We start from the raw sequence: 21,284 nt of genomic DNA, 5'->3' as shown, positions 1-21,284 counted from the left end.
TAAAGCTAAAAAATAATAAATAGATGTTGAGAATGAAATATTCAAGTGGTTGTAGCATCATGTTTTTCTTATCAGTCTGCACATCAAGATTGGATGTACACAAAATCAGTTCCCCGTTAATCAAAGGTAATACACGACAGAACACAAAATGGGAATGCATTCTGGCCAATTAATATAGGAAGATTAGTCATCCCCACTTCCTGCAGCATTTTGGATAAGAGTAATATTGTCACCTTTCAGCAACACCCGTCCTAAAATAAAACAGCATTTAGAAGACAGAATAATTGTGAGTAAATGAAAACGTCATTACCAATCTGTTTTCTGACATTTGTTTTGACATAGACTTCCTCTGCATCATCGAGAACAATGTTCATGTACTCATCAAATCCAACAATGTGCCCTTCCATGTGCATGTTGATGTTCTCATAAAGCCAAATGTCTACTCTTGATCTTGTTTGAAGGTATCTGAAAATCAAGTTCTGGAAAAAGAAATGACACACGTGCCGGTTAATAAATCTTCGTGCTGAAATCGAAGTGATAGTGGTGAAAACTTACGATGGGTTGAACCATCACTTTCTGGACTTTAGGTGCTCGGGCTGCCATTTCTCTTGAATTGATATTTAATTGATTCCACACGGGAAAATTAACAAATTTTTAAATGGAAGTTGTTTGAGTTTACACTTTTTGTTGAAGAAGAAACGAACACAGACGCTCAATTGCCAACAACGTTGCCAGATATTTATTTCCTGGTTGGGATTTTTCCGATATTTTTCAAAAAGGCAAAGGCGGCAAAGGCAAGCTGCAAGCAGCCAAGCCAGAGTAACAGAATATTATTTTTTTTATTAATATATTTTTCTATTACTCTGCTGACTGGGCCTGTGGCGTGTGGCCGTTCTGCGCCGATCTGCCGTTCCTTTCCTTACAACAACTGATGCTTGCTGCTTGGAAAAATTCACAGCTAATACTGCTAATACTGCTACGTCAACTTTTGGGCTGTTCTCGCCTTGGGATCCACATTGAGTTTCGCTGTTCTGTTCGTGGAATACATTTTTTTTAAAAGAAGATAAGGACATATTCATACGAGGGCATTCTCTGACGTAACTATAAAACATACGGTTTTAATTTGCTAAGTGAGTCACTGTGTCACATCTCACTCACAGTATTCAATTCAAAATTGTTAAAAGTCAATTTTCAAATTTTACGTTGGCAGACTTGGCAAAAAGGAGAAGAAAAGAAAGTCTATTTACATTTAAATTGGCATCGCCGCTTCTTCTCACAAATGTTCGTCTGCAGTGCAAAATCAAAATTGAAACTCGTCGAGACGGTCGAGTCTCGTCAAGTTAGGAAGTAGTTAATTAGGGCGCAGACTTAACTCTGTGGGTCTGTCAACTCAGTTCACAGTGTTGTCACTGTTGTGGCAGTTGTTCAAAAACTATTTGATTATAGTGAGAGTGAGATTGACGTCGACCGTCGACGTAATCAGCTGAGGAGGTTGGCAATAGTCTTGGCACTTGGCACCAGATGAAAAAAACACACCACCGACATATTGACAAGGACAATACCAAACGGAATTCATCAAAGTGGAGGCAACAGGTTAGAACTTTTTATTACATGTCGCGAATTGTCGACGAGTGCACATGTTCCAATAGTGGATGCATTAGCAATCGTTTAATTAACCAACAAGACTTGATTGAAATTGAAATTGTATTTTATCATGTTGGTCTCTCGTTTTTAAGTGACAGTTGCTGTTTTTTGTAATCATTTTCATACCGAGGGAATATCCATTTTATATTTTTTTTAATTCATATTTTCTAAATTAAAACCGAAAAAGTGAAACGCATTTGTTAAAGATAAATGAGATACGTAGTAAAAGTTTTATTTTCGTGTTGATTTGATTTAATTTCGAGCTGCGATGGACAAATAAATTTAAAATGTTATTTATTGGTAAAACTTTCAATCAAAATGAGTTTTTTCAAATTACCCCGCTCTTATTTTAAAGATAGGCACGTCAGTTTATATGCAGAAAAAGTATAGTGCGTTTGTGACTGTGAAAAAGATTTTTGAAAAATTCCAATCCGTAAACGAATTGGAGGCGAATAAATTTTCTCCCATTTCTAGTCCAACCGCTTTTTTGGTCAATCTGGCAATTTAAATTGGTTTTTTTGTTTATAACGTCTAGAGTTTTACAGATAAAATTTTGAAACTTGGCTTGTGTATTTAATAAGTGTAATTACATCCACAGTCAAATTTTAGTAAATTAATTCCCACCCCTCAATGAATAAGAATCGAATGCATTATCTTCCCTTTCGCCTTAATATTATTTTCCCCAAATGATTGACGAATATTATTTTCCCCAAATGGTTGACGTTCATTTTGGATGTCGAACCTCAAAGGGACGCCACAATTTCCTCCTCCAACATGAAACCCGTGAAATGGGTGAAGTGCCAACTGCTGTCATACAAATACGAGGATGAAGACGAAAGCCTTTTCGCGAATTTTAATTTCAATTGCGAATTGCCGACTGATTACGTGCCCCTATTCGCATTAGCAATCGTTTCATTAAATTGAAAGTGTTGACCAACACTTACGTAAGACCAGTCTGACATTTTGTTATTTAACGGCCGTTTGTTTGTTCACCTTTTTCACACCGTGTGACTGTCCATTTTATACCGCAGGTAAAATTAATTTTGCCAATTAAAACGGGGGGGGGGAAATGTGAAACTCATTATTTCATTAACTAAAGATGAACGAGATGCGTAGGGAATAGAAGCGTTTCATTCTGGTGTTGATTTGATTTAATTTCGAGCTGCGATAGGAAAACAAATTGAGAAATTTTAGTTTTTTGGAGGAAAATCTGGTAATTAAAATGAGTTTTTCACGTCTCCTGTCCTTATTTTTAGAGATGATAGACACACGAATTTTTCTGGATAAGTGCACAACTGAAATGTGAATTTATCAGTAAAACAATTATTTGAAAATTCCATTCCGTAAGAGAATTATACGCAAATGAATTTTCTCCCAAATTTAGTCCAGTCTGTATTTAGTAAAAATTTGGCAATCAAAATTGGTTTTCTTCTTGTCACGTCTAGAGTTTTGCAAATAGAAATTTAAAATTGGCGTGTGCGTTAAAAAGGTTTATTTGCATCGACAGTTCAATTTCCGTTTAGAAATTCCCACTCCTTCACGAATTGGAGTCGAACGAATTTTCTCCCCTTCCCTTATTTTTCTCATTGTGAGAAGGAAATAATTTAAAATTTAATTAAACAAAACTGAAATAGTGAAAAACTTCATTAAATATAAACGACATATGTAGACGCATCGTTTTCGATTTAATTAAAAGCGAAATTTTGAATTTTTAAAATAAAATTAATTTTTATATCTGGCAATCAAAATGAGTTTTTCAAGTCCCCTGCCCTTGATTTTAGAGATAGAAAAGCCAATTTTTTCTGGACGAGTGCACAATTGAAATGTGAATTCATCAATAAAAAAATTATTTGAAAATTCCATTCCATAGTTGAATTAGAGGCGAATGAATTTTCTCCCACTTTTTGTCAATCTGGCATCAAATTTGGTTATTTGTTCATTACGTCTTAGAGTTTTGCAGGTAGAAAATTCAAACTTTGCTTGTGTATTTAGTAAGTGTGATAACATCCACAGTTCAATTTTCGTAAAGAAATGCCTACCGTTTAATGAATTGGAAACGAATGAGTTTATTTCCCTTCCCCCTTAAAATTCCCTTCCCCAAATTTTCGTGTCGTCGTTCATTTTGCGAATTTTGGATGTTGAACCCGAAACCTCAAAGGGACGCCCCAATTTCCTCCTCCAACATGAAACCCGTGAAATGGGTGTAGTGGAAAATGCTGTCGTCTTCCAAATACGAGTCTGAACCATTATATAAAATTTCCACCCAGACTTGATCGCCTTTTTTCAGGTTCAGCATCGACTGGAGGGACAGCGGACTATATTGATAAACGGGGGTGTTAATCTCTTGAACATAACTCGACCCGATTATATGCCCGTTCAAATAAAGAAAAGAAGAAAACAAAACATCAGATGAAGAAGAATAAAGTTCCGCCACTCCCGCGAAAGAGAAAAAATAAATTCCCGGCCGCGGTGCCGTGAATTTCCCTGATGCCAAATCCATGGCATTTCCCTCGTTCACCCGCACCAACTGGAACGGAATCGGAGTGTTTACTGTGGAAAATGAAGAATTTCTCAGGACGTGGAAATGGACGGGCGCTGATTTGACGTCGGCGTATCCAATCCATTTTTGAAAACCTTTTCATCAATTATAGAATTAGATAATTGCAACTGAATAATTCGAGAGAATCTAAAACATTTACCCGCATCGTCCGGTAATTTAGTGAAATTACAATAAACGGATTCCATCATCGCAGATCCCATGACGGAATAAAATCCGTTCAGGGTGTGGCCAATTAACCACAAATCTTGGCACGACTTTGGCAGTCCACTAAAGGTCACTAATCCGGTGCAAACGAGTCTGCCCAACGTGTGGACGCCGGATGAAGTTTCCAGTTGAGTTCGTCCGAAATTCAAACGAGTGACGGGCAGAACATTTTTGTCGGTAATGACACCTGCAAACAAAATTAATTTTATTCATTTTAATTATGTACAAAGGTGGGAACCTTAACGCACCGTCGTCAACTAATTGAAGTGGTGCAAGAGCATCGCAATTGCATTTTGCCGCAGGATCGACGCAATTTGCATCCATTCCGCACTGGCAGGTGTGAACTTCGTCCGTGTTACTTCCGGCCCAAAAGTATTGCGCGTTTCCATCTCTGTCGTTCCACCAGGAATAGGCGACGCCATTTGACTCGAATGGGGCATAGTTGCAATCATACTAATAATATAATTAAGAATTAAAAAATAAGAAAAGAAAATCAATTAAACTGATGAAACTAAAACTGACTCTAATCGACTGGTGGCATTCAGTGGATAATTCCATCAAAGTTTTTATTTGTCCCATTGACGAATTGTAGTTGATGGATCGTGAGTAACATCCGGCCTCGGCGCAGTGGCCCACATTTAAAGAAGATTCACTCTCGTGTAGAATTGAGGTCGATCCTGTTTTAATGGAAAGATGATAAATAAAAAAGATAATTTTACTTTAATTGAAAATTTAAGTATTTCACCTGATGTCATATCGCAGTAAACGTAAATTGGGTTATCGCTGACACCTTGTCCGTCCGGATCGATCCAGTGCATTCCGGATGAAAGTGAAGGATCGGCCGCACGAAGTTCTCTGCATGTCCTTGGGATTCCACTTCTTCCAGTTGATTGAATTGAAATTTCTTTATTAACTGGAAATAATTTTGAATCAGTGGAAATTGGAAGTTCAGTCGGTTCCAATAAGGAAGTTAATCTTCTTTCTTGATCATGAATTTTTACTTCCAGTTGGACATTTTTGGCCTCCAATTGTATTACTTTCAATGCCAAATCTTTTCTTAGTTCATTCTGTCATAGAAAACCAAAAGTGTTTTTACCCACGGTGAAACTCTGAATTAAACTAAACAGCTGACTTACATTGTGTTCGAGTTGCGCCTCTAGTTGTGTCATTTTCGCCTGCTGTTCAATCGCTGTCGATTCAAAACTCTTCAGTTGTTCAACTTTGACCTCCAAACTTTTCACGACTTGTTTCATTTGAATCTATTGACAATAAATGGAATAACATAACAATAAGACATCAAACTTAACAAATTGAATTGTACTGTCGACAACAGAAGCGTCTCGCGTGAAAAGAAAATTTAAATTAATTCTTACATAATTTTCCTTCAGTTGTAGGAATTCTTCTTCTATGGAAAAGGCAGCGCCAGTTGAACTCGTCGTCCAGCAGATGCAAACCAACAACAAAACAACTTGGGTGAGTGAAACTACAGAAAAATGCGCCATTCTTTAGTTTTCGGGAAATAAGACTGCGTTTTCCAACTGGACGTGCGTTTCAATTTATACAGTTGAAGCCTTTGTTGCATGTAACTGAAAGGTTACACTTGATAAATTGAGATAAACGTGTCTTTGTGTCTGTAAATAAAAAGATAATAAGTTTACGATTAGAATTTTGAATGTCACGGTACACCCACTTCCATGAATATGGTCTACAGTCATTGCGCAAAACAACGCACCTATTTTGGGCACAGTGGTGTACAGCCTTTGTTGTTTGTTATCGAGAGCGAAGGGTTAGATTTTTTTCTTTGTAAGAAAGAGGAATTTTGGTTAAAGCCAAAATACGGGGGGAAAAACGAAGATTTTTCGACTAGCTTCGACGAGCCAAAATACCATGTTAACGCGGCTTGTTGCTAACAGAATCTTATCTTTGGCCGTTTCGGAACCGTCTCGTGAAAACTAACGACACACTTTCTTGCCCGAACTACATACTTTTCAATTTTAATACTAGATGGCACATAGGAGACGTGTGCACGTGTCATGTTTGGCTTTTTAAAATTTTTGAGATGTTTCGTTTTTTACAATGAACTTACCTTTTTGAAACGGCCGTTATTGCTGTTCTTTTTCACACTGTAAGTCTTGGCTGTAAGTTAATTTGCCAATCAAAACGGGGGGAAAAAACGAAGATTAATGAAATGCGTAGGGACTAGGGAATGGAAAAGTTTTATTTTCGTGTTGATTTTATTAAATTTCAAACTGGGATAGGAAATTTTTTTATTAGAAAAATTCAATAATAAAAATAAAAAAATCTATGTTTTGGTCTTCACGATTGCAAAACTGAAACTTCAATTCACCAGTAAAAAAATTATTTGAAAATTCTGAATTTTAAATTAATTAGAGGCGAATGAATTTTCTCCTTTCTCCCATTTGAAGGCCTCCCGCATTTTGTAAACTTGGCAATCAAAATCGGTTTTTTGTTTGTAATGTCTAGAGTTTTATGGATACAAACTTAAAACTTAGTATGTGTATTCAGTAAAGTGTAATTACATCTACAGTTTAATTTTCGTAAAGAAATTCCCACTCCTTAATGAATTAAGAGTCGATCGAATTATTTCCCCTTCCCCCAAATGTTTGTGTTGACGTTAAACAAAAATGTTCGTGTCGAAAATGTTTCGTATCGACGTTCATTTGGATGTTGAACCTCAGGGGATTTCCTCCTCCAACATGAAACCCGTGAAATGTGTCAGGTGGGCATCATCATAAGTGGGCATGGAACCTTTAATTCTGTTTCTTTAATGCTGTTTAATAATAATCAAGGTTTACCAACATTTCCAATCTTTTTCTTACTTTTTGTTGTTTCTGTCTAAATATTTTTCGTAACAAATTTTTTATTTTTCATTTAGATAAACAGCATCTCGTTTCATTGGAGAAAATTAACGATTTCAGTCGAGTTACGGATTTCTTCTTCCCCTTTCTTTTAATGTCCTCGTGTACGCCCATGTGTGTGGGGGGGTATTCACGAGGACGCCTTTTTTTCCTGATATCCCGCACGGTGGATTCAACTCATCGGCGGATTGATGAAGAAACTGTGGATGCCTGGCTGTATTTCCCGGGCATAAAGGTAGGACACAATTGATTTCTATTCTTTATTTTTGACTATTACTACGTGGTGGTGTTTGATTATCAGTCGGGACAAAACGTATAGAACGGAATATGATTATTTTTGAGCTAGGCCTCTAAATTGGAGCTGTTTTCTTTTGCCGTTTTTGTTGATTCAGTCAGGGTTCATTAAATATTTCATTTGTAGAACGGTTTTAACATTTGTAGAACACAGTTCAGGCCCGTTGTATCACAACACTGACTTTTGATAATTTTCTACATTTATTAGATAACTTGCGATAACGTGTTAAAAATAAAATAATCTCTTCTATTTTATAGCTGTGTATCGATATTTTAACCGATAAAAAAGTCACACCAGCAAAGAAACAATTCTTTCATTTAGAAAATGAAAATTTGACCCTTGTCCTTGGGTTAAAGAAATCTGGAATTCTTATACTGAAAATATGTGGCCTATCACAATTTTAGCTTTGAATTTTTGTTTCGTGGCATATAAGAATCAACTGCTGTTGGCGCTGACATGGCCACCAACGTAATGTGACATCAGAAGTGAAATTATTGAGCCCCCAAACGATCGTGAATGACTGCCGTGAAATTCATCTTTGGAGTGGCGTGAGAAGGGAGATTTATACCTCTGACATTAAAGACCAAACGAACGTCAGCAAAGTAAGAAGAATCTTCATTTAATTAACTAAACACGACAGCATGGTTCAATTCAAATGTTGGTCTCTCAACATTTTGGTCTTAAGAAACTGAACGATTTCGTTTTTTTTTACACCGCGTTGGCGTGGCCGTCCATTTCGTGCGGGATTTACCGTGAAATTCACATTTTTTAATTAAAACCTTTTTTAAAAATTTAAACAATTTTTTTTTTTATTTTAAAATGATACAAGCGATTCAGCGTTAATGTTATGTGATGTTAAGCTGCGATCCCCAATCAAATTGGATTTTTCTTTATACTTTTATCATCAAATCCAGTCCCGTGCCCTTGATTTTGCAAACAGACGCGTGAATTTGCGTTCAGTCATGCACAACTGTAATAAGCATGGAACTGTGAAAAGATTTTGAAAAAAATTCCAAACCGTAAATGAATTAGACGCGAATGAATTTTCCCCCAAATTTATTCCAGTCTGCATTTAGTAATGATTTGGCAATCAAAATTGGTTTTCTTCTTGTCGCGTCCACATTTTTACAGATAGAAAATTGAAAATAGATGTGTGCATAAAAAATGTTTTGTTGCATCTACAGTTTAATTTTCGTCAAGAAATTTCCACTCCTTAATGAATTGGAGTCGACCAAATTTTCTATATTATTCCTTCCCTATTTTTTTTCTCTGCTTCCATCCTGCGACCGTGGGAAGAAATTGATTAAAATTTAATCAAATCAAATTTTAAAAAAAGTTAGAATCTTCCTTAAAGGTAAACGGGATGTGTAGAAGCATCGTTTTCGTGTTAATTCCAAGAGAAATTTTAAAATAAAAAATAAAATCAATTTTTAAATCTGGCAATTAAAATGAATTTTTCACGTCCCCTGAACTTGATTTTAAAGCCATTTGACCAGTGATTTTTTGGGCATGCCTACTTTAGACCTAATAGACACTAGACCTTTTAACATTTAGACACTAGAACTTTACAATAGAACATAAACATAAGTCAGTTCTAGTGTCGTCAAAAATTTACATTTTAAAATTTAGCTAGGTCTAGTGTCTCTACTTCTAGTTCTAGCGTCTTCGAAGACATTTTAAATTTTAACGTTATAAAATTTACAAAATCCAAATTAAATTTTTTAATTCCAAATTGTCAAAGTTTTCACATAGTTTTAAATACTGTTTAGTTCTAGTGTCCTATAAGCTAGTTCTAGTGTCTCCTTAATTTAAAAGTTAAAAAAGAAATGTTTGTTCTATTGACCCAGCTAACACTATCAACGTTACATTTTTTTGAATTGGATTTGAGATTTTAGAATTTCGAAGCTCTGGTGTACTTGATGGCGCCATCTAGCGATAGGTAGGCGAATGCCATCCATCTATCGGTCGTGGTTGTTGCCGTTGTTGCTCTGTCAAATCTGTTGCCATGGTGGTTTCAGAAGATCTTTTCCCACAAGAACTTGCCTCGTGTGGTCCTAAAAGTCATTACTGATTTATTTTTTATTTTTCCAAACAAGAATGTCTTGCAACGACGTAGATGAATACACAATGTACCTTCAGTTGTACAAATGGTACAAACAGGATTGTGTTGAGATGGGAAAGGTTCCCAAAGAATTAATATCGTTTCTCGGACAGTTAAAAGCAAAAGCTCGTGGCCCTGGTAATGCTGTTTTTTTTAAAATAAATTGTGATCATACATATATCTAATTTGTGTTTTCATTACCTCTAGGTGACGATAGTCAGTTGAAGGGAAACTTAACTGAATCGCAAGAAAGTAAACCATCTTTGGTCTCAGTCTTGGAACCTCCTTGTCCTTCACCGATGACAACCAAATTTGATAATGTTGCTGCACATTTTACAACCAGCTCATCCTTTGGTCATTCAGCATTGAATCCAAAATCTGCTAACAGAGCCAGAAATTGTCCAGCCTTAGATGGCATCAAACGAAAGCTGAGAACCATTGAAGGGAAAAGTGTTCCTACAGTTAAGAAAAGTATGGGGCTTTCAAATTTTTTTTCTTAGAATTATCAACTCAATTCTTCTCTAAAATTTAATTTAGGATGCATAAACACATCCACATTTACATTACATGTATTTGTGTTCCCACACTTCGGCTGGTTCGGAAGTACAGCCACTACAGGAGAAAAGGCAGACTTTTGTGACATGTTTTACAGAGCTGGGCTCTGGAGATAAGGGAGCTGGAAACATCATTCCTGGCGGTATGACTGATTAAAACTACTGAAACTGAATAAGTCATTCATGTTTACAAATCATTCAGGTGCCACACTGCTTTTTGATGTCGAGTTGATGGGCATCAACCAGGCCCCACCTCCCCAGAATGTTTTCAAACAGATTGACAGTGATTCCAACAACCAGTTGTCGAAAGAAGAGGTAAACAATTGGACTCTTTGTGTGCTCACTTGCTCATCAGCTATAATTGGTGTTGCTTATTTTCAATATTGGATTTGATTATTTATACTTTCAGTTGACTTGAGTGTGCTTCTTTTATTCATATGCTTACATGGGTTTAATTTTAAGGTGGCAGATTACATAAAAAAGCACATTTTCCCAACTGAGAAAGCTGAAGAGGTCCCTGCTGAAGAAGGAGCACCGCAGCAGCAAGATCCTCTCAAGATTACTGAAGAGATCTTCCAGCACGAAGATCACGACCGAGATGGCTACATCTCGTTCGAAGAATTCTACGGACCGCACGATGAACTCCAAGTCTTCCATTCTCGCGATCCAGTTTAAATCTCAGGTGCGGAGAATCGAGATTTTTAATATCGAATTTTCCTAATAAATTAGAATAATTTTGTTTTCTTTTCAAATATAGAATTAGCTCTCTCAACCGGCCATAACAAAATGCAATTACATATTGTTCTCTTTGTTGTTATGTCTAAACCTCACTACCTGTTTCTGTACTCGTGTTATTCGCCCACATGAATTAAATGTGTTGTTCAACCTCGAGTTGAAAAACTCAAGAAACTATCAAGAAAATCGATTAATTATCTTGTAAACTATAAAACATTTTTACAAATATTCCATGTAAATCTTTGTTTTATCCTAAATTACTCTTCTTTACTTAAGATTCGGTTAATCAGTGCTATATACTCGTTTGCCAGTTGTTTATTATGTTTTTATTTGTCGGATTGAATTCAGAAATATAGGCGTTGATCATTCGAGTGTTTTTTATTATTTTGATCCTTAAATACAGATACATGGCAAATATGTTTAATTGGTAGTCTATCCAGCAATGCACGGCGTAGAAAAAAATGCATCGAGTTGACTAAGCAAGAGGCTGGAACAATGAATGATTGTGGAGGTCATCCAAGCATCGTTTTCATCTACAAATAGTTTGTCTATTCTGTGGTCAATTGCGGAATGAGTCCATCAGTTTAAAAATATAACTCTTAGAGAAAGAAGAAAAGTTTTGTGGGTATTTTAATCTCTTTTGATGACCTCGGCCTTGCTGTGTTGATGATTATTGATCCGGCGCCACCATCAACCGACTGTTTTTAAGGTGTTATTCGCTTAATTGATATTCTTGGATGCCATTTCTCCTTACGTGTGTATCAGATTTCGCCCTTTGTCCACTGTGAGACGACAATATTCCTCATTACGTAACCTTCTCATTTATTGCCGCAAGATATTATTAAGATTCCTTATATTTCATTTCAAGCGTGTCGAGCCGAGAGGTCTACACTTATTCTATTAATTTACTATTTACAACAAAATAGAATCATCCTGTTATACTCGTTCTCTGGGAGTCACAAGTTGATTGCTCTCCTTGTGTGTCCTTTTGGTTTGAGATGTGAAGAGGTCACACAGAATTCAGAGTGGAGAGATAGACATGCTAGTCAGGTCTCCCCCCATATATATATCCGTCTGACGGGCTTTCAAAAAAAAACGAAACAGCAGCAAGAGTTTCTTCTGACGTGAATCGTGACGTATAATACACGTGAGAAGTGGCTCAGCTGCCGCAGTTTATTTGATGAATACCGAGTTGCTACCGCATTTTTGTCTTTATGTTTCACGTCCGAGCCAACTATTATCTATTATCGACTCTTGTACGTAATTAAGTTATTGCTTTCTCCACTACTTGAGACAAGACGAATAGCTTGAAAAAGAATATACAGATACAGCAGCGGCACACACATAAATCTGAATAACAAACCGGGTAAATTTCATTAACATCTAATAGCTATCAATCTGCTATGAAAATACAAGAAAACATAGTACTGGCAACGCAAAGAACATTGCAATACTTTGACTAGATGCTGAAAGTACAACGTAATTATGTCTACACAATAAGGTCGAGAAACAACATCATTGAAATGTATGTCGGAATAGCCTCTAGGTGCGTTATGATTACAAGTTTACTTCTGTATATACATCTCCGCAGTTTTTTAAAAATGAAAAACCCGTTTCTTGATTAAGATTGAAATAGATATGCATCGTGTGTTGAAAATATCCGGAAACACGCGACTCTGTATAATAATAATTCACTGCCCCGAGTTATATTATATTAGCTTATATACATTTCCGTCGATATTCAACTGTGCACCTATTGGCTGTTTCAATGTTTTTCAAACGGGAAAACATGCTGTTGTGTTACGTTTTTATATCCGCATTGGCCACAAAAAACAGGAAAAAAAAAGTCTTTTGCGCTGCCAACCGCATCCTTAAATTCCTTATAATCTTAGACATACGCTGATGCATGGTCAAGACGTGATAACAGCACCGATCTATACGTACAAATTATATGAGCTACTTTCACCTCCATCTAGGATTGCTCGGTTGCTGCGTTAGACAAGATTCTCAAACAAAAATCCTGTTTGAGGTCCGCTCCAACCGAGATGAGCTCTATTCTGGTAGAGATGAGAAAAGTAAAGCATGTGCTGTACATGCATCCTTTTCTTCAGACTTGCAGTGAAGTAAGAGGCTCGAGAGTAACAAAAAAGAAAAAAGAAAACTTTTGGGCACACAGTCCATCACTTTTAAGGTGCGCGCTGCTTATCGCCTTCGCTCCAGGCTTTTCTCCACGATAAAAGCAACAAACCCTGCAGCATCCGGCAGCAGCTACACGTAACACGAGTTGAGAAGATTGTGTAAAGTAGACCGTGTTTGAACATTGCAAATCTGCAGGATGTACATAATACAGGGCTAAACCTATTTAATACATATCATATTATGTGCAGAATAACGAAAAAAAGAGAGGACACAGATCTTTGGACGTCTTTGGATTGTTAAAAAAGAATAGGATAACAAAAAGGACCCAAATGTTGATGATATCTATAAGAGAATGAAGTTTAATCTGCTAGCTTTTTAGGTCGGATTGTACAACGAGACCATTACTAAATTGTCTTGCCGCATCTCAATTCTCAACTATTTATAGGTCTCCTCCTATCGAATGACGCTGTGCTACAATGGATTCGAAGACCTACAAGCTATACACTACTTAGACACCTGAAAGCCGTAGTGCACGCGAGCGGAATGCAAAAAACTATATACGTGTGTAACTAGTAGCCTACAGGCAAACGAGTAATCAGTGCGCTAATTTGCCAGTCTAATGTCTATAGACCATAATCTCTTAAATTAAACGTTTTACAATGATTAGTGACCAAAAGTTATCCGGCTTTGAGTATGCATTCGACACGTTGACGTGATTTTTGTTCAAACTCTTATTTGGTGTTTGATAGTGTTGGTGCTTTTCAGCTTTTAGTTATGTATAGACGCGAAAAGAGATTGAGAGGCCCTCAAATTTAGCTCAACGGTGGTTTGGTCTACTATATGCCCAACACACACACATGGAGGAGAACCAGAATACAGAGCTATACAATGTGTTCTCACTCTACATTGCTCTAATACATGCCTTATCTACATGTAGGGAGAGAAAAACCGGACTATGGAGAATAGTTGAAAGAGTTTTTTGTATAGGTGTTAAAGATGTTACTTTTGTATGGATTTTACGAGATTTTAAACGTGTGTTTAGCACATGCAATGGACATGTGTTCAATTCCGCTGGAAATCCGGTATGACCATCCATCAATGTCATAGAGTCTATCATGTATCGAAAAAAGTCATGCAGTATCCCTATAACAGAAGGTAACCAACGGTCACCAATACCTTTTAACATCTTACATTTCTTTTTTAATAATGGGATATACTAAAGCACAAGCAGAATCATTAGATGAAGTCCAAAAGAAGAAAAAAGGGTTGGCACCTGCTGCTCTACAGTGCACATCGATAAAATGAAGAAGATCAGGAACATTTTAGCGCGAGTTAATCCAACGATCAGATGATGACCATTATAAATACAAAACTGATGGACTCATCGGGACTCATTCCGCAATTGACCACAGAATAGACAAACTATTTGTAGATGAAAACGATGCTTGGATGACCTCCACAATCATTCATTGTTCCAGCCTCTTGCTTAGTCAACTCGATGCATTTTTTTCTACGCCGTGCATTGCTGGATAGACTACCAATTAAACATATTTGCCATGTATCTGTATTTAAGGATCAAAATAATAAAAAACACTCGAATGATCAACGCCTATATTTCTGAATTCAATCCGACAAATAAAAACATAATAAACAACTGGCAAACGAGTATATAGCACTGATTAACCGAATCTTAAGTAAAGAAGAGTAATTTAGGATAAAACAAAGATTTACATGGAATATTTGTAAAAATGTTTTATAGTTTACAAGATAATTAATCGATTTTCTTGATAGTTTCTTGAGTTTTTCAACTCGAGGTTGAACAACACATTTAATTCATGTGGGCGAATAACACGAGTACAGAAACAGGTAGTGAGGTTTAGACATAACAACAAAGAGAACAATATGTAATTGCATTTTGTTATGGCCGGTTGAGAGAGCTAATTCTATATTTGAAAAGAAAACAAAATTATTCTAATTTATTAGGAAAATTCGATATTAAAAATCTCGATTCTCCGCACCTGAGATTTAAACTGGATCGCGAGAATGGAAGACTTGGAGTTCATCGTGCGGTCCGTAGAATTCTTCGAACGAGATGTAGCCATCTCGGTCGTGATCTTCGTGCTGGAAGATCTCTTCAGTAATCTTGAGAGGATCTTGCTGCTGCGGTGCTCCTTCTTCAGCAGGGACCTCTTCAGCTTTCTCAGTTGGGAAAATGTGCTTTTTTATGTAATCTGCCACCTTAAAATTAAACCCATGTAAGCATATGAATAAAAGAAGCACACTCAAGTCAACTGAAAGTATAAATAATCAAATCCAATATTGAAAATAAGCAACACCAATTATAGCTGATGAGCAAGTGAGCACACAAAGAGTCCAATTGTTTACCTCTTCTTTCGACAACTGGTTGTTGGAATCACTGTCAATCTGTTTGAAAACATTCTGGGGAGGTGGGGCCTGGTTGATGCCCATCAACTCGACATCAAAAAGCAGTGTGGCACCTGAATGATTTGTAAACATGAATGACTTATTCAGTTTCAGTAGTTTTAATCAGTCATACCGCCAGGAATGATGTTTCCAGCTCCCTTATCTCCAGAGCCCAGCTCTGTAAAACATGTCACAAAAGTCTGCCTTTTCTCCTGTAGTGGCTGTACTTCCGAACCAGCCGAAGTGTGGGAACACAAATACATGTAATGTAAATGTGGATGTGTTTATGCATCCTAAATTAAATTTTAGAGAAGAATTGAGTTGATAATTCTAAGAAAAAAAATTTGAAAGCCCCATACTTTTCTTAACTGTAGGAACACTTTTCCCTTCAATGGTTCTCAGCTTTCGTTTGATGCCATCTAAGGCTGGACAATTTCTGGCTCTGTTAGCAGATTTTGGATTCAATGCTGAATGACCAAAGGATGAGCTGGTTGTAAAATGTGCAGCAACATTATCAAATTTGGTTGTCATCGGTGAAGGACAAGGAGGTTCCAAGACTGAGACCAAAGATGGTTTACTTTCTTGCGATTCAGTTAAGTTTCCCTTCAACTGACTATCGTCACCTAGAGGTAATGAAAACACAAATTAGATATATGTATGATCACAATTTATTTTAAAAAAAACAGCATTACCAGGGCCACGAGCTTTTGCTTTTAACTGTCCGAGAAACGATATTAATTCTTTGGGAACCTTTCCCATCTCAACACAATCCTGTTTGTACCATTTGTACAACTGAAGGTACATTGTGTATTCATCTACGTCGTTGCAAGACATTCTTGTTTGGAAAAATAAAAAATAAATCAGTAATGACTTTTAGGACCACACGAGGCAAGTTCTTGTGGGAAAAGATCTTCTGAAACCACCATGGCAACAGATTTGACAGAGCAACAACGGCAACAACCACGACCGATAGATGGATGGCATTCGCCTACCTATCGCTAGATGGCGCCATCAAGTACACCAGAGCTTCGAAATTCTAAAATCTCAAATCCAATTCAAAAAAATGTAACGTTGATAGTGTTAGCTGGGTCAATAGAACAAACATTTCTTTTTTAACTTTTAAATTAAGGAGACACTAGAACTAGCTTATAGGACACTAGAACTAAACAGTATTTAAAACTATGTTAAAACTTTGACAATTTGGAATTAAAAAATTTAATTTGGATTTTGTAAATTTTATAAAGTTAAAATTTAAAATGTCTTCGAAGACACTAGAACTAGAAGTAGAGACACTAGACCTAGCTAAATTTTAAAATGTAAATTTTTGACGACACTAGAACTGACTTATGTTTATGTTCTATTGTAAAGTTCTAGTGTCTACATGTTAAAAGGACTAGTGTCTATGTGGTCCATTGTCGCTTTCCCATTTTTTGTTGACGAGTGCATAACTGAAATTTTAATTCATCTAAAAAAGAATTTTTGGAAAATTCCGATCCGTAAGTGAATTAGGGGCAAATGAATTTTCTCTCATTTATAGTCCACCTGCATTTTGTAAATTTGACAATCAAAATTTGTTTTTTGTTTGTTTGTAATGTCTAGAATTTTTCAGATGGAAACTTGAAACTTGGTTTGTGTAGTGTATTTGCATTCACAGTCAAATTTTAGAAAAATAATGCCCGCTCCTTATTGAATTAAGAGTCGAACGAATTTTCTTCCCACCCCCCCCCCCCCCCCCTTAAAATTCCCTTCCTCCTCAAAATTGCGTGTCAACAAAACTGTTTGGGTCGAAAATGTTTCGTGCGTCGCCAATGAAGTTGAACCTCAAAGGGAGTCGAAAATTTCCTCCTCCAACAAGAAACCCGTGAAATGGGTGTGGTGGTTACCGTTGTCAAGCAAATACGAGGAACCAAAATATTCAATCTGCATCCAGACTTGATCGCCTTTTTTCAACTTCAGCGTCGAATGGAGGGTCAACGAACTCAATTGATCAACGGGGCCGTTATTCTCATGAACAAAATTCGTTCCGATTAGATTTCCGTTCAAATAAAGCTTAGAAAAATACCAAGCCCCAGATGAAGATTCAAGACGCGCCAGTGCCGTGAAAGAGAAAAAATAAATTCCCGGTCGCGGTGCCGTGAATTTCCCCGTTGTCAAATCCATGGCATTTCCCTCGTTCAGCCGCGGAAAATCGAACGGAATCGGAGTTTCTGTTTTGTTAAATGGAGAACTTCTCTGGACGTGGAAATGGACGGGCGCCGATTTGACGTCGGCGTATCCGATCCATTTTTGCTTGTCTATACAAACAAAAGAATGAGACAAACAATAACCAGGAAACATGAACATGTTTCCGTACCATTTTGATTAGCCAAAAAGTTGCAGTAAATCATTTCCATCTTCTTTGATCCTTTGACCGAAAAGAATCCGCTCAGTTTATGTCCCGTCCGCTGCAGATCGTCACATGAGGTTGGCATTTGACCAATGTCAATTAATTCACTCGTTCGGGCTGTTGAAAAAAATTTTATTTACAATTTAATTAATCGTATATTGTAAACAGACTTTAAGTTTATCATTTTACCGTTTAATTTGGTCGTCAGGTCATCGACGGTGGATTTCGTTTGACTCAATTCGATCCTAGTTGAGGTCAATAATGTTTTGGTGGCTTCCAACTCTTTTTGGGTAATTTCCAACTTTTCTTGTACCTCTGTAAAATTCATATTAGACTTTAGTCGTAATTCGATTTCTTATTATTGATTTAATTAATTAATCAGAAGAATACTAAATTCATTTTTGGTTATCACACAAAATGAAGTTCCGCTGTGGAATGTAAAGAAAAAGGAAAAATCTCTTTCACGATAATTTGAAATTAGGCTACCGGCTAGATTTTCTTCAGTGACTTTTATTTTACCTGAAAACATCTGTGAAATTGCTGCAAATTCCTTTTTAGTTTCTGAAATTCACAAAATATTTTGTTTTTAATTCTTTTAAATCTGTAAAAACCTTTTAGTTTATAGAATTCATATGCAGTTTCAACTTCTACAGCCTAATTAATAAATTTGTATGTATATTACCTTCCCTATTGGCGATTAGCTCTTTCGCAAATTTAGCTTCTAAATTTGCCATTGTTTCTAAAAATATTTTAATGTAAATTTTTTATGTTAGGGCCATTTCATTCGCGAATAGAATTGTGATAATGAATCAGAATGAATCCATTTTTAATACCTTTGTTGTCTTGTGCTGGCAATTTATTTTCTTCAGATATAACCCCATCATTGACACAATCATCTAGAAATGAAAAAGTCGAATAAATTTTTGTTTATCCAATTTAAAAAAATTCAGCGCACCGTCGTTCAATTTAGGATTAAATTCAAGTTGCAAATGTTCAAATTGTTTAGGAAAATTCAGCATTTGAGTCTTCACTCGACCGCAATCTTCCCGTGTCGGGCAGATCAAGGTAAACCTGAGTGACGGCTGATTGTCATACAGGCGCCACTCATTAGTCAGTGAGAAATCAGCAGATTGCACTTTGCTGGTCAGCCTGACACTGTCGAAAGGAAAGACTTTCACTTGACTGGACTCGATCTGTTGACTGAGGAGCTGCGAAAGATGCTGGGTCACATTTCTTTTGACTTCTTGATTCCAGATGTGAAAACTGACACTGAGAATTCCCTGGGTGACCGTTTGATTGTGAATGGAAGCGACATTCTTGTGATTTAGCAGAGCCATCGGCGAGTAGAAATAGATATTCTTGTTGTTTGAAGTTGTTTGACTGTCGTAAATGTTGACACAAACAGACTCAAATTTCACGGATGAAATTTTAATTGGCGGTTTCTCCTCGCGAGGATCAGACGAGGTGGGATCTGTTAAAGGATCGGGCGATTCCGAAGAAGTCAAACTTGTCAGAAAAAGAATCGACGCAACTATCAGTTTCCATGACAACCAAATTCCCATCTGTAAATTTAAAATTTACGAAATAGCATGACAATTTATTGATATAACAATAATGATTTGTTTAATAATTGAAATTATTTTATTTTTTATTTTTACTAACTTTGAAACAGAACTCGGATCTTTCGTTGTGCTTCGGTGAAGAGCAGCTGAAGATGTGACGATGTGAACTGAAGGTGAAATGTAACACGAAGTTTTGTGATGCGTCATTCTTAACAGAAACTATTTCTTTCCCTGTCTCGTTCGTGCAAAGCAAAGTCCGGTCATGGCCATTCTCCAGCGCCTGAGGAAAATGAAGCCTACCTATCCACTTATCAGTGATCACATTCCATCTCCAAAAGGACTGCATTGCCACAGGGTTAACGTACTGCGATAGCCTTGCAAACAACGTAAAACCCCAAACAAAATTATCGACGCCATAAAAATATTTTAGTAGTACGAATCAACAACTAACACAAGTTAAGTTGCGGAACTGTGCATTGAAAAACATATAATAAGGACGAATAAGGACAAGTTAATCCATAAGTACAGCAGAGAATTTTAAATTTTATTTAGTAATTTAATTAATTTTTAAAAAAATAAGTTAGGTTAGGCTATTGCAGCTACAAATAAAATTACTGAAATCTCTTCAATTATCTGGTCATCAGGAATTAAAGCAGCTGATTGGTGACGTCCGAGGCAGATTCGGTGACGGAATTATTATGCAGACGGCGTTCAACTTTACAAGGACACCTCCTAACGCCGACTCCGACTGGCCAGCTGCTGGTTCCAAGGGAAGAATAAATAAGTCTCTGTCTGACTTTATTTCGTTGTGTTGGCGAACGTCGGATCAAAGATTGGGAAACCGGGAACAAATTTACACAGGATTTACACAATTGCTTCGGTGTTGGAAGTGATTAGAGCAGCGTTGGCCACGATGTATCGCCGACAAGTAAATCACGACCAAGATCACATAGAACGATTTGGCCCAGTGGTTGCTGAATTTTTATTCAGACGGACGAGTTGCAGTCTAGTGACATTGGATCGAACAATACGCATTATAAGGTAAGGTAAGAAATTTTTCCTTCGGTCCCTTTCTGTCTGATTTTGTGGTAAACCAAAGTGACGCTTTTTCCTGTCACTTCCGAGAACGAAGCCTTGGTATGAACGGCGTGTGTAAATTAGCTGTCGCCCCATGACGACTAAATCATTTTTCCCCCCTTCACTTTCAATTTTTGTCTAGAATTATCTATTAGCGAGTCTCGGTCGTTTCCGCTGATACTGTGCCAATCCTATGCCGGCTGGTGTTGTGAACGATTAAACAATGACATGGATGAAGAAACCTCGTTGCGGACTTCCGGATCGTATTTTACCGGAAGGTTCTTCTACTTGGCGGAAGCGCAACATTGTTATACAAAATACTTGCAGTCGTTGGCATGGAATCGAACAATACGCATTATTATAAGGTGACTTATAAGTATAATTTCCTTATTCTTCCAGTGTCCTCATCTGTCAATTATTTTAGGTGCTATCAGAGTGATGCTATGTAAAATTACTTCGACTCCAAAATAATTTCATCAGTTCTCTGTGCTAGAATCGAACGATCTTGCTGCCCAGCAAATATCGATATGTCGTCTGCCAGTCTGCCACAACTCACAAGCGCCTCGTTGGAGTTGAGTAATAGTCTCCTAAAGTAAATAATCCATCTACATAATTCTGGTTTTGTGAAGAAGATCAAAAACGTTTCTGTGATAAGTTAGTACTTTCCTTCGTGTATTGTTGTATTCCTAGTTTGATTCAACATTGCTTTTATTTTACAATCAGT

At 36.8% G+C, this 21,284-nt stretch overlaps 4 protein-coding genes and 1 long non-coding RNA gene across 8 annotated transcripts; 2 read left to right on the top strand and 3 right to left on the bottom strand.

Moving 5' to 3' along the window:
• Positions 1–45: 45 nt before the first annotated feature.
• On the bottom strand, positions 46–723 carry LOC124336538 (probable small nuclear ribonucleoprotein E). The gene is made up of 3 exons (XM_046790388.1): positions 556–723; positions 311–479; positions 46–251 (listed from the first exon to the last, which is right to left on the bottom strand). The coding sequence occupies exons 1-3, from the start codon at positions 601–603 to the stop codon at positions 184–186; spliced, it is 285 nt and encodes a 94-aa protein (XP_046646344.1). The 5' UTR covers positions 604–723; the 3' UTR covers positions 46–183.
• Positions 724–9,550: 8,827 nt separating this feature from the next.
• LOC124336502 (peptidyl-prolyl cis-trans isomerase FKBP7-like) lies at positions 9,551–11,340 on the top strand. Its single transcript, XM_046790339.1, has 6 exons — positions 9,551–9,821; positions 9,891–10,154; positions 10,221–10,380; positions 10,440–10,552; positions 10,700–10,919; positions 10,995–11,340. The coding sequence occupies exons 3-5, from the start codon at positions 10,251–10,253 to the stop codon at positions 10,910–10,912; spliced, it is 456 nt and encodes a 151-aa protein (XP_046646295.1). The 5' UTR covers positions 9,551–9,821; positions 9,891–10,154; positions 10,221–10,250; the 3' UTR covers positions 10,913–10,919; positions 10,995–11,340.
• Positions 11,341–14,708: 3,368 nt separating this feature from the next.
• On the bottom strand, positions 14,709–16,503 carry LOC124336503 (peptidyl-prolyl cis-trans isomerase FKBP7-like). Of its 2 annotated transcripts, XM_046790342.1 has the most exons (6): positions 16,228–16,502; positions 15,895–16,158; positions 15,669–15,828; positions 15,497–15,609; positions 15,130–15,349; positions 14,709–15,054 (listed from the first exon to the last, which is right to left on the bottom strand). In XM_046790342.1, exons 3-5 carry the CDS (start codon positions 15,796–15,798, stop codon positions 15,137–15,139), a joined length of 456 nt encoding a protein of 151 aa, XP_046646298.1. In that variant the 5' UTR covers positions 15,799–15,828; positions 15,895–16,158; positions 16,228–16,502; the 3' UTR covers positions 14,709–15,054; positions 15,130–15,136. The 2 variants fall into 2 exon arrangements, with proteins under 2 accessions (XP_046646298.1, XP_046646296.1); XM_046790340.1 differs by having other exon boundaries at positions 14,709–15,349; positions 16,228–16,503.
• A 656-nt stretch (positions 16,504–17,159) lies between these two features.
• LOC124336143 lies at positions 17,160–19,912 on the bottom strand. Its single transcript, XM_046789829.1, has 8 exons — positions 19,584–19,912; positions 18,877–19,483; positions 18,755–18,817; positions 18,604–18,660; positions 18,408–18,482; positions 18,111–18,236; positions 17,889–18,038; positions 17,160–17,829 (listed from the first exon to the last, which is right to left on the bottom strand). The coding sequence occupies exons 1-8, from the start codon at positions 19,827–19,829 to the stop codon at positions 17,357–17,359; spliced, it is 1,797 nt and encodes a 598-aa protein (XP_046645785.1). The 5' UTR covers positions 19,830–19,912; the 3' UTR covers positions 17,160–17,356.
• On the top strand, positions 19,858–21,261 carry LOC124336616. 3 transcript variants are annotated; one of them, XR_006917126.1, is made up of 4 exons: positions 19,858–20,005; positions 20,128–20,524; positions 20,703–20,925; positions 20,985–21,261. It is a non-coding gene; the product is annotated as an uncharacterized LOC124336616 (long non-coding RNA). The 3 variants fall into 3 exon arrangements; XR_006917125.1 differs by lacking the exon at positions 19,858–20,005 and having other exon boundaries at positions 20,083–20,524; XR_006917127.1 differs by lacking the exon at positions 19,858–20,005 and having other exon boundaries at positions 20,104–20,524; positions 20,995–21,261.
• The last annotated feature ends 23 nt before the right edge of the window (positions 21,262–21,284 follow it).

This window comes from Daphnia pulicaria, chromosome 4 (assembly GCF_021234035.1).
Source record: "Daphnia pulicaria isolate SC F1-1A chromosome 4, SC_F0-13Bv2, whole genome shotgun sequence".
Classification (NCBI taxonomy): Eukaryota; Metazoa; Arthropoda; class Branchiopoda; order Diplostraca; family Daphniidae; genus Daphnia; species Daphnia pulicaria.
This window is presented reverse-complemented; position numbering and strand designations above follow the sequence as displayed.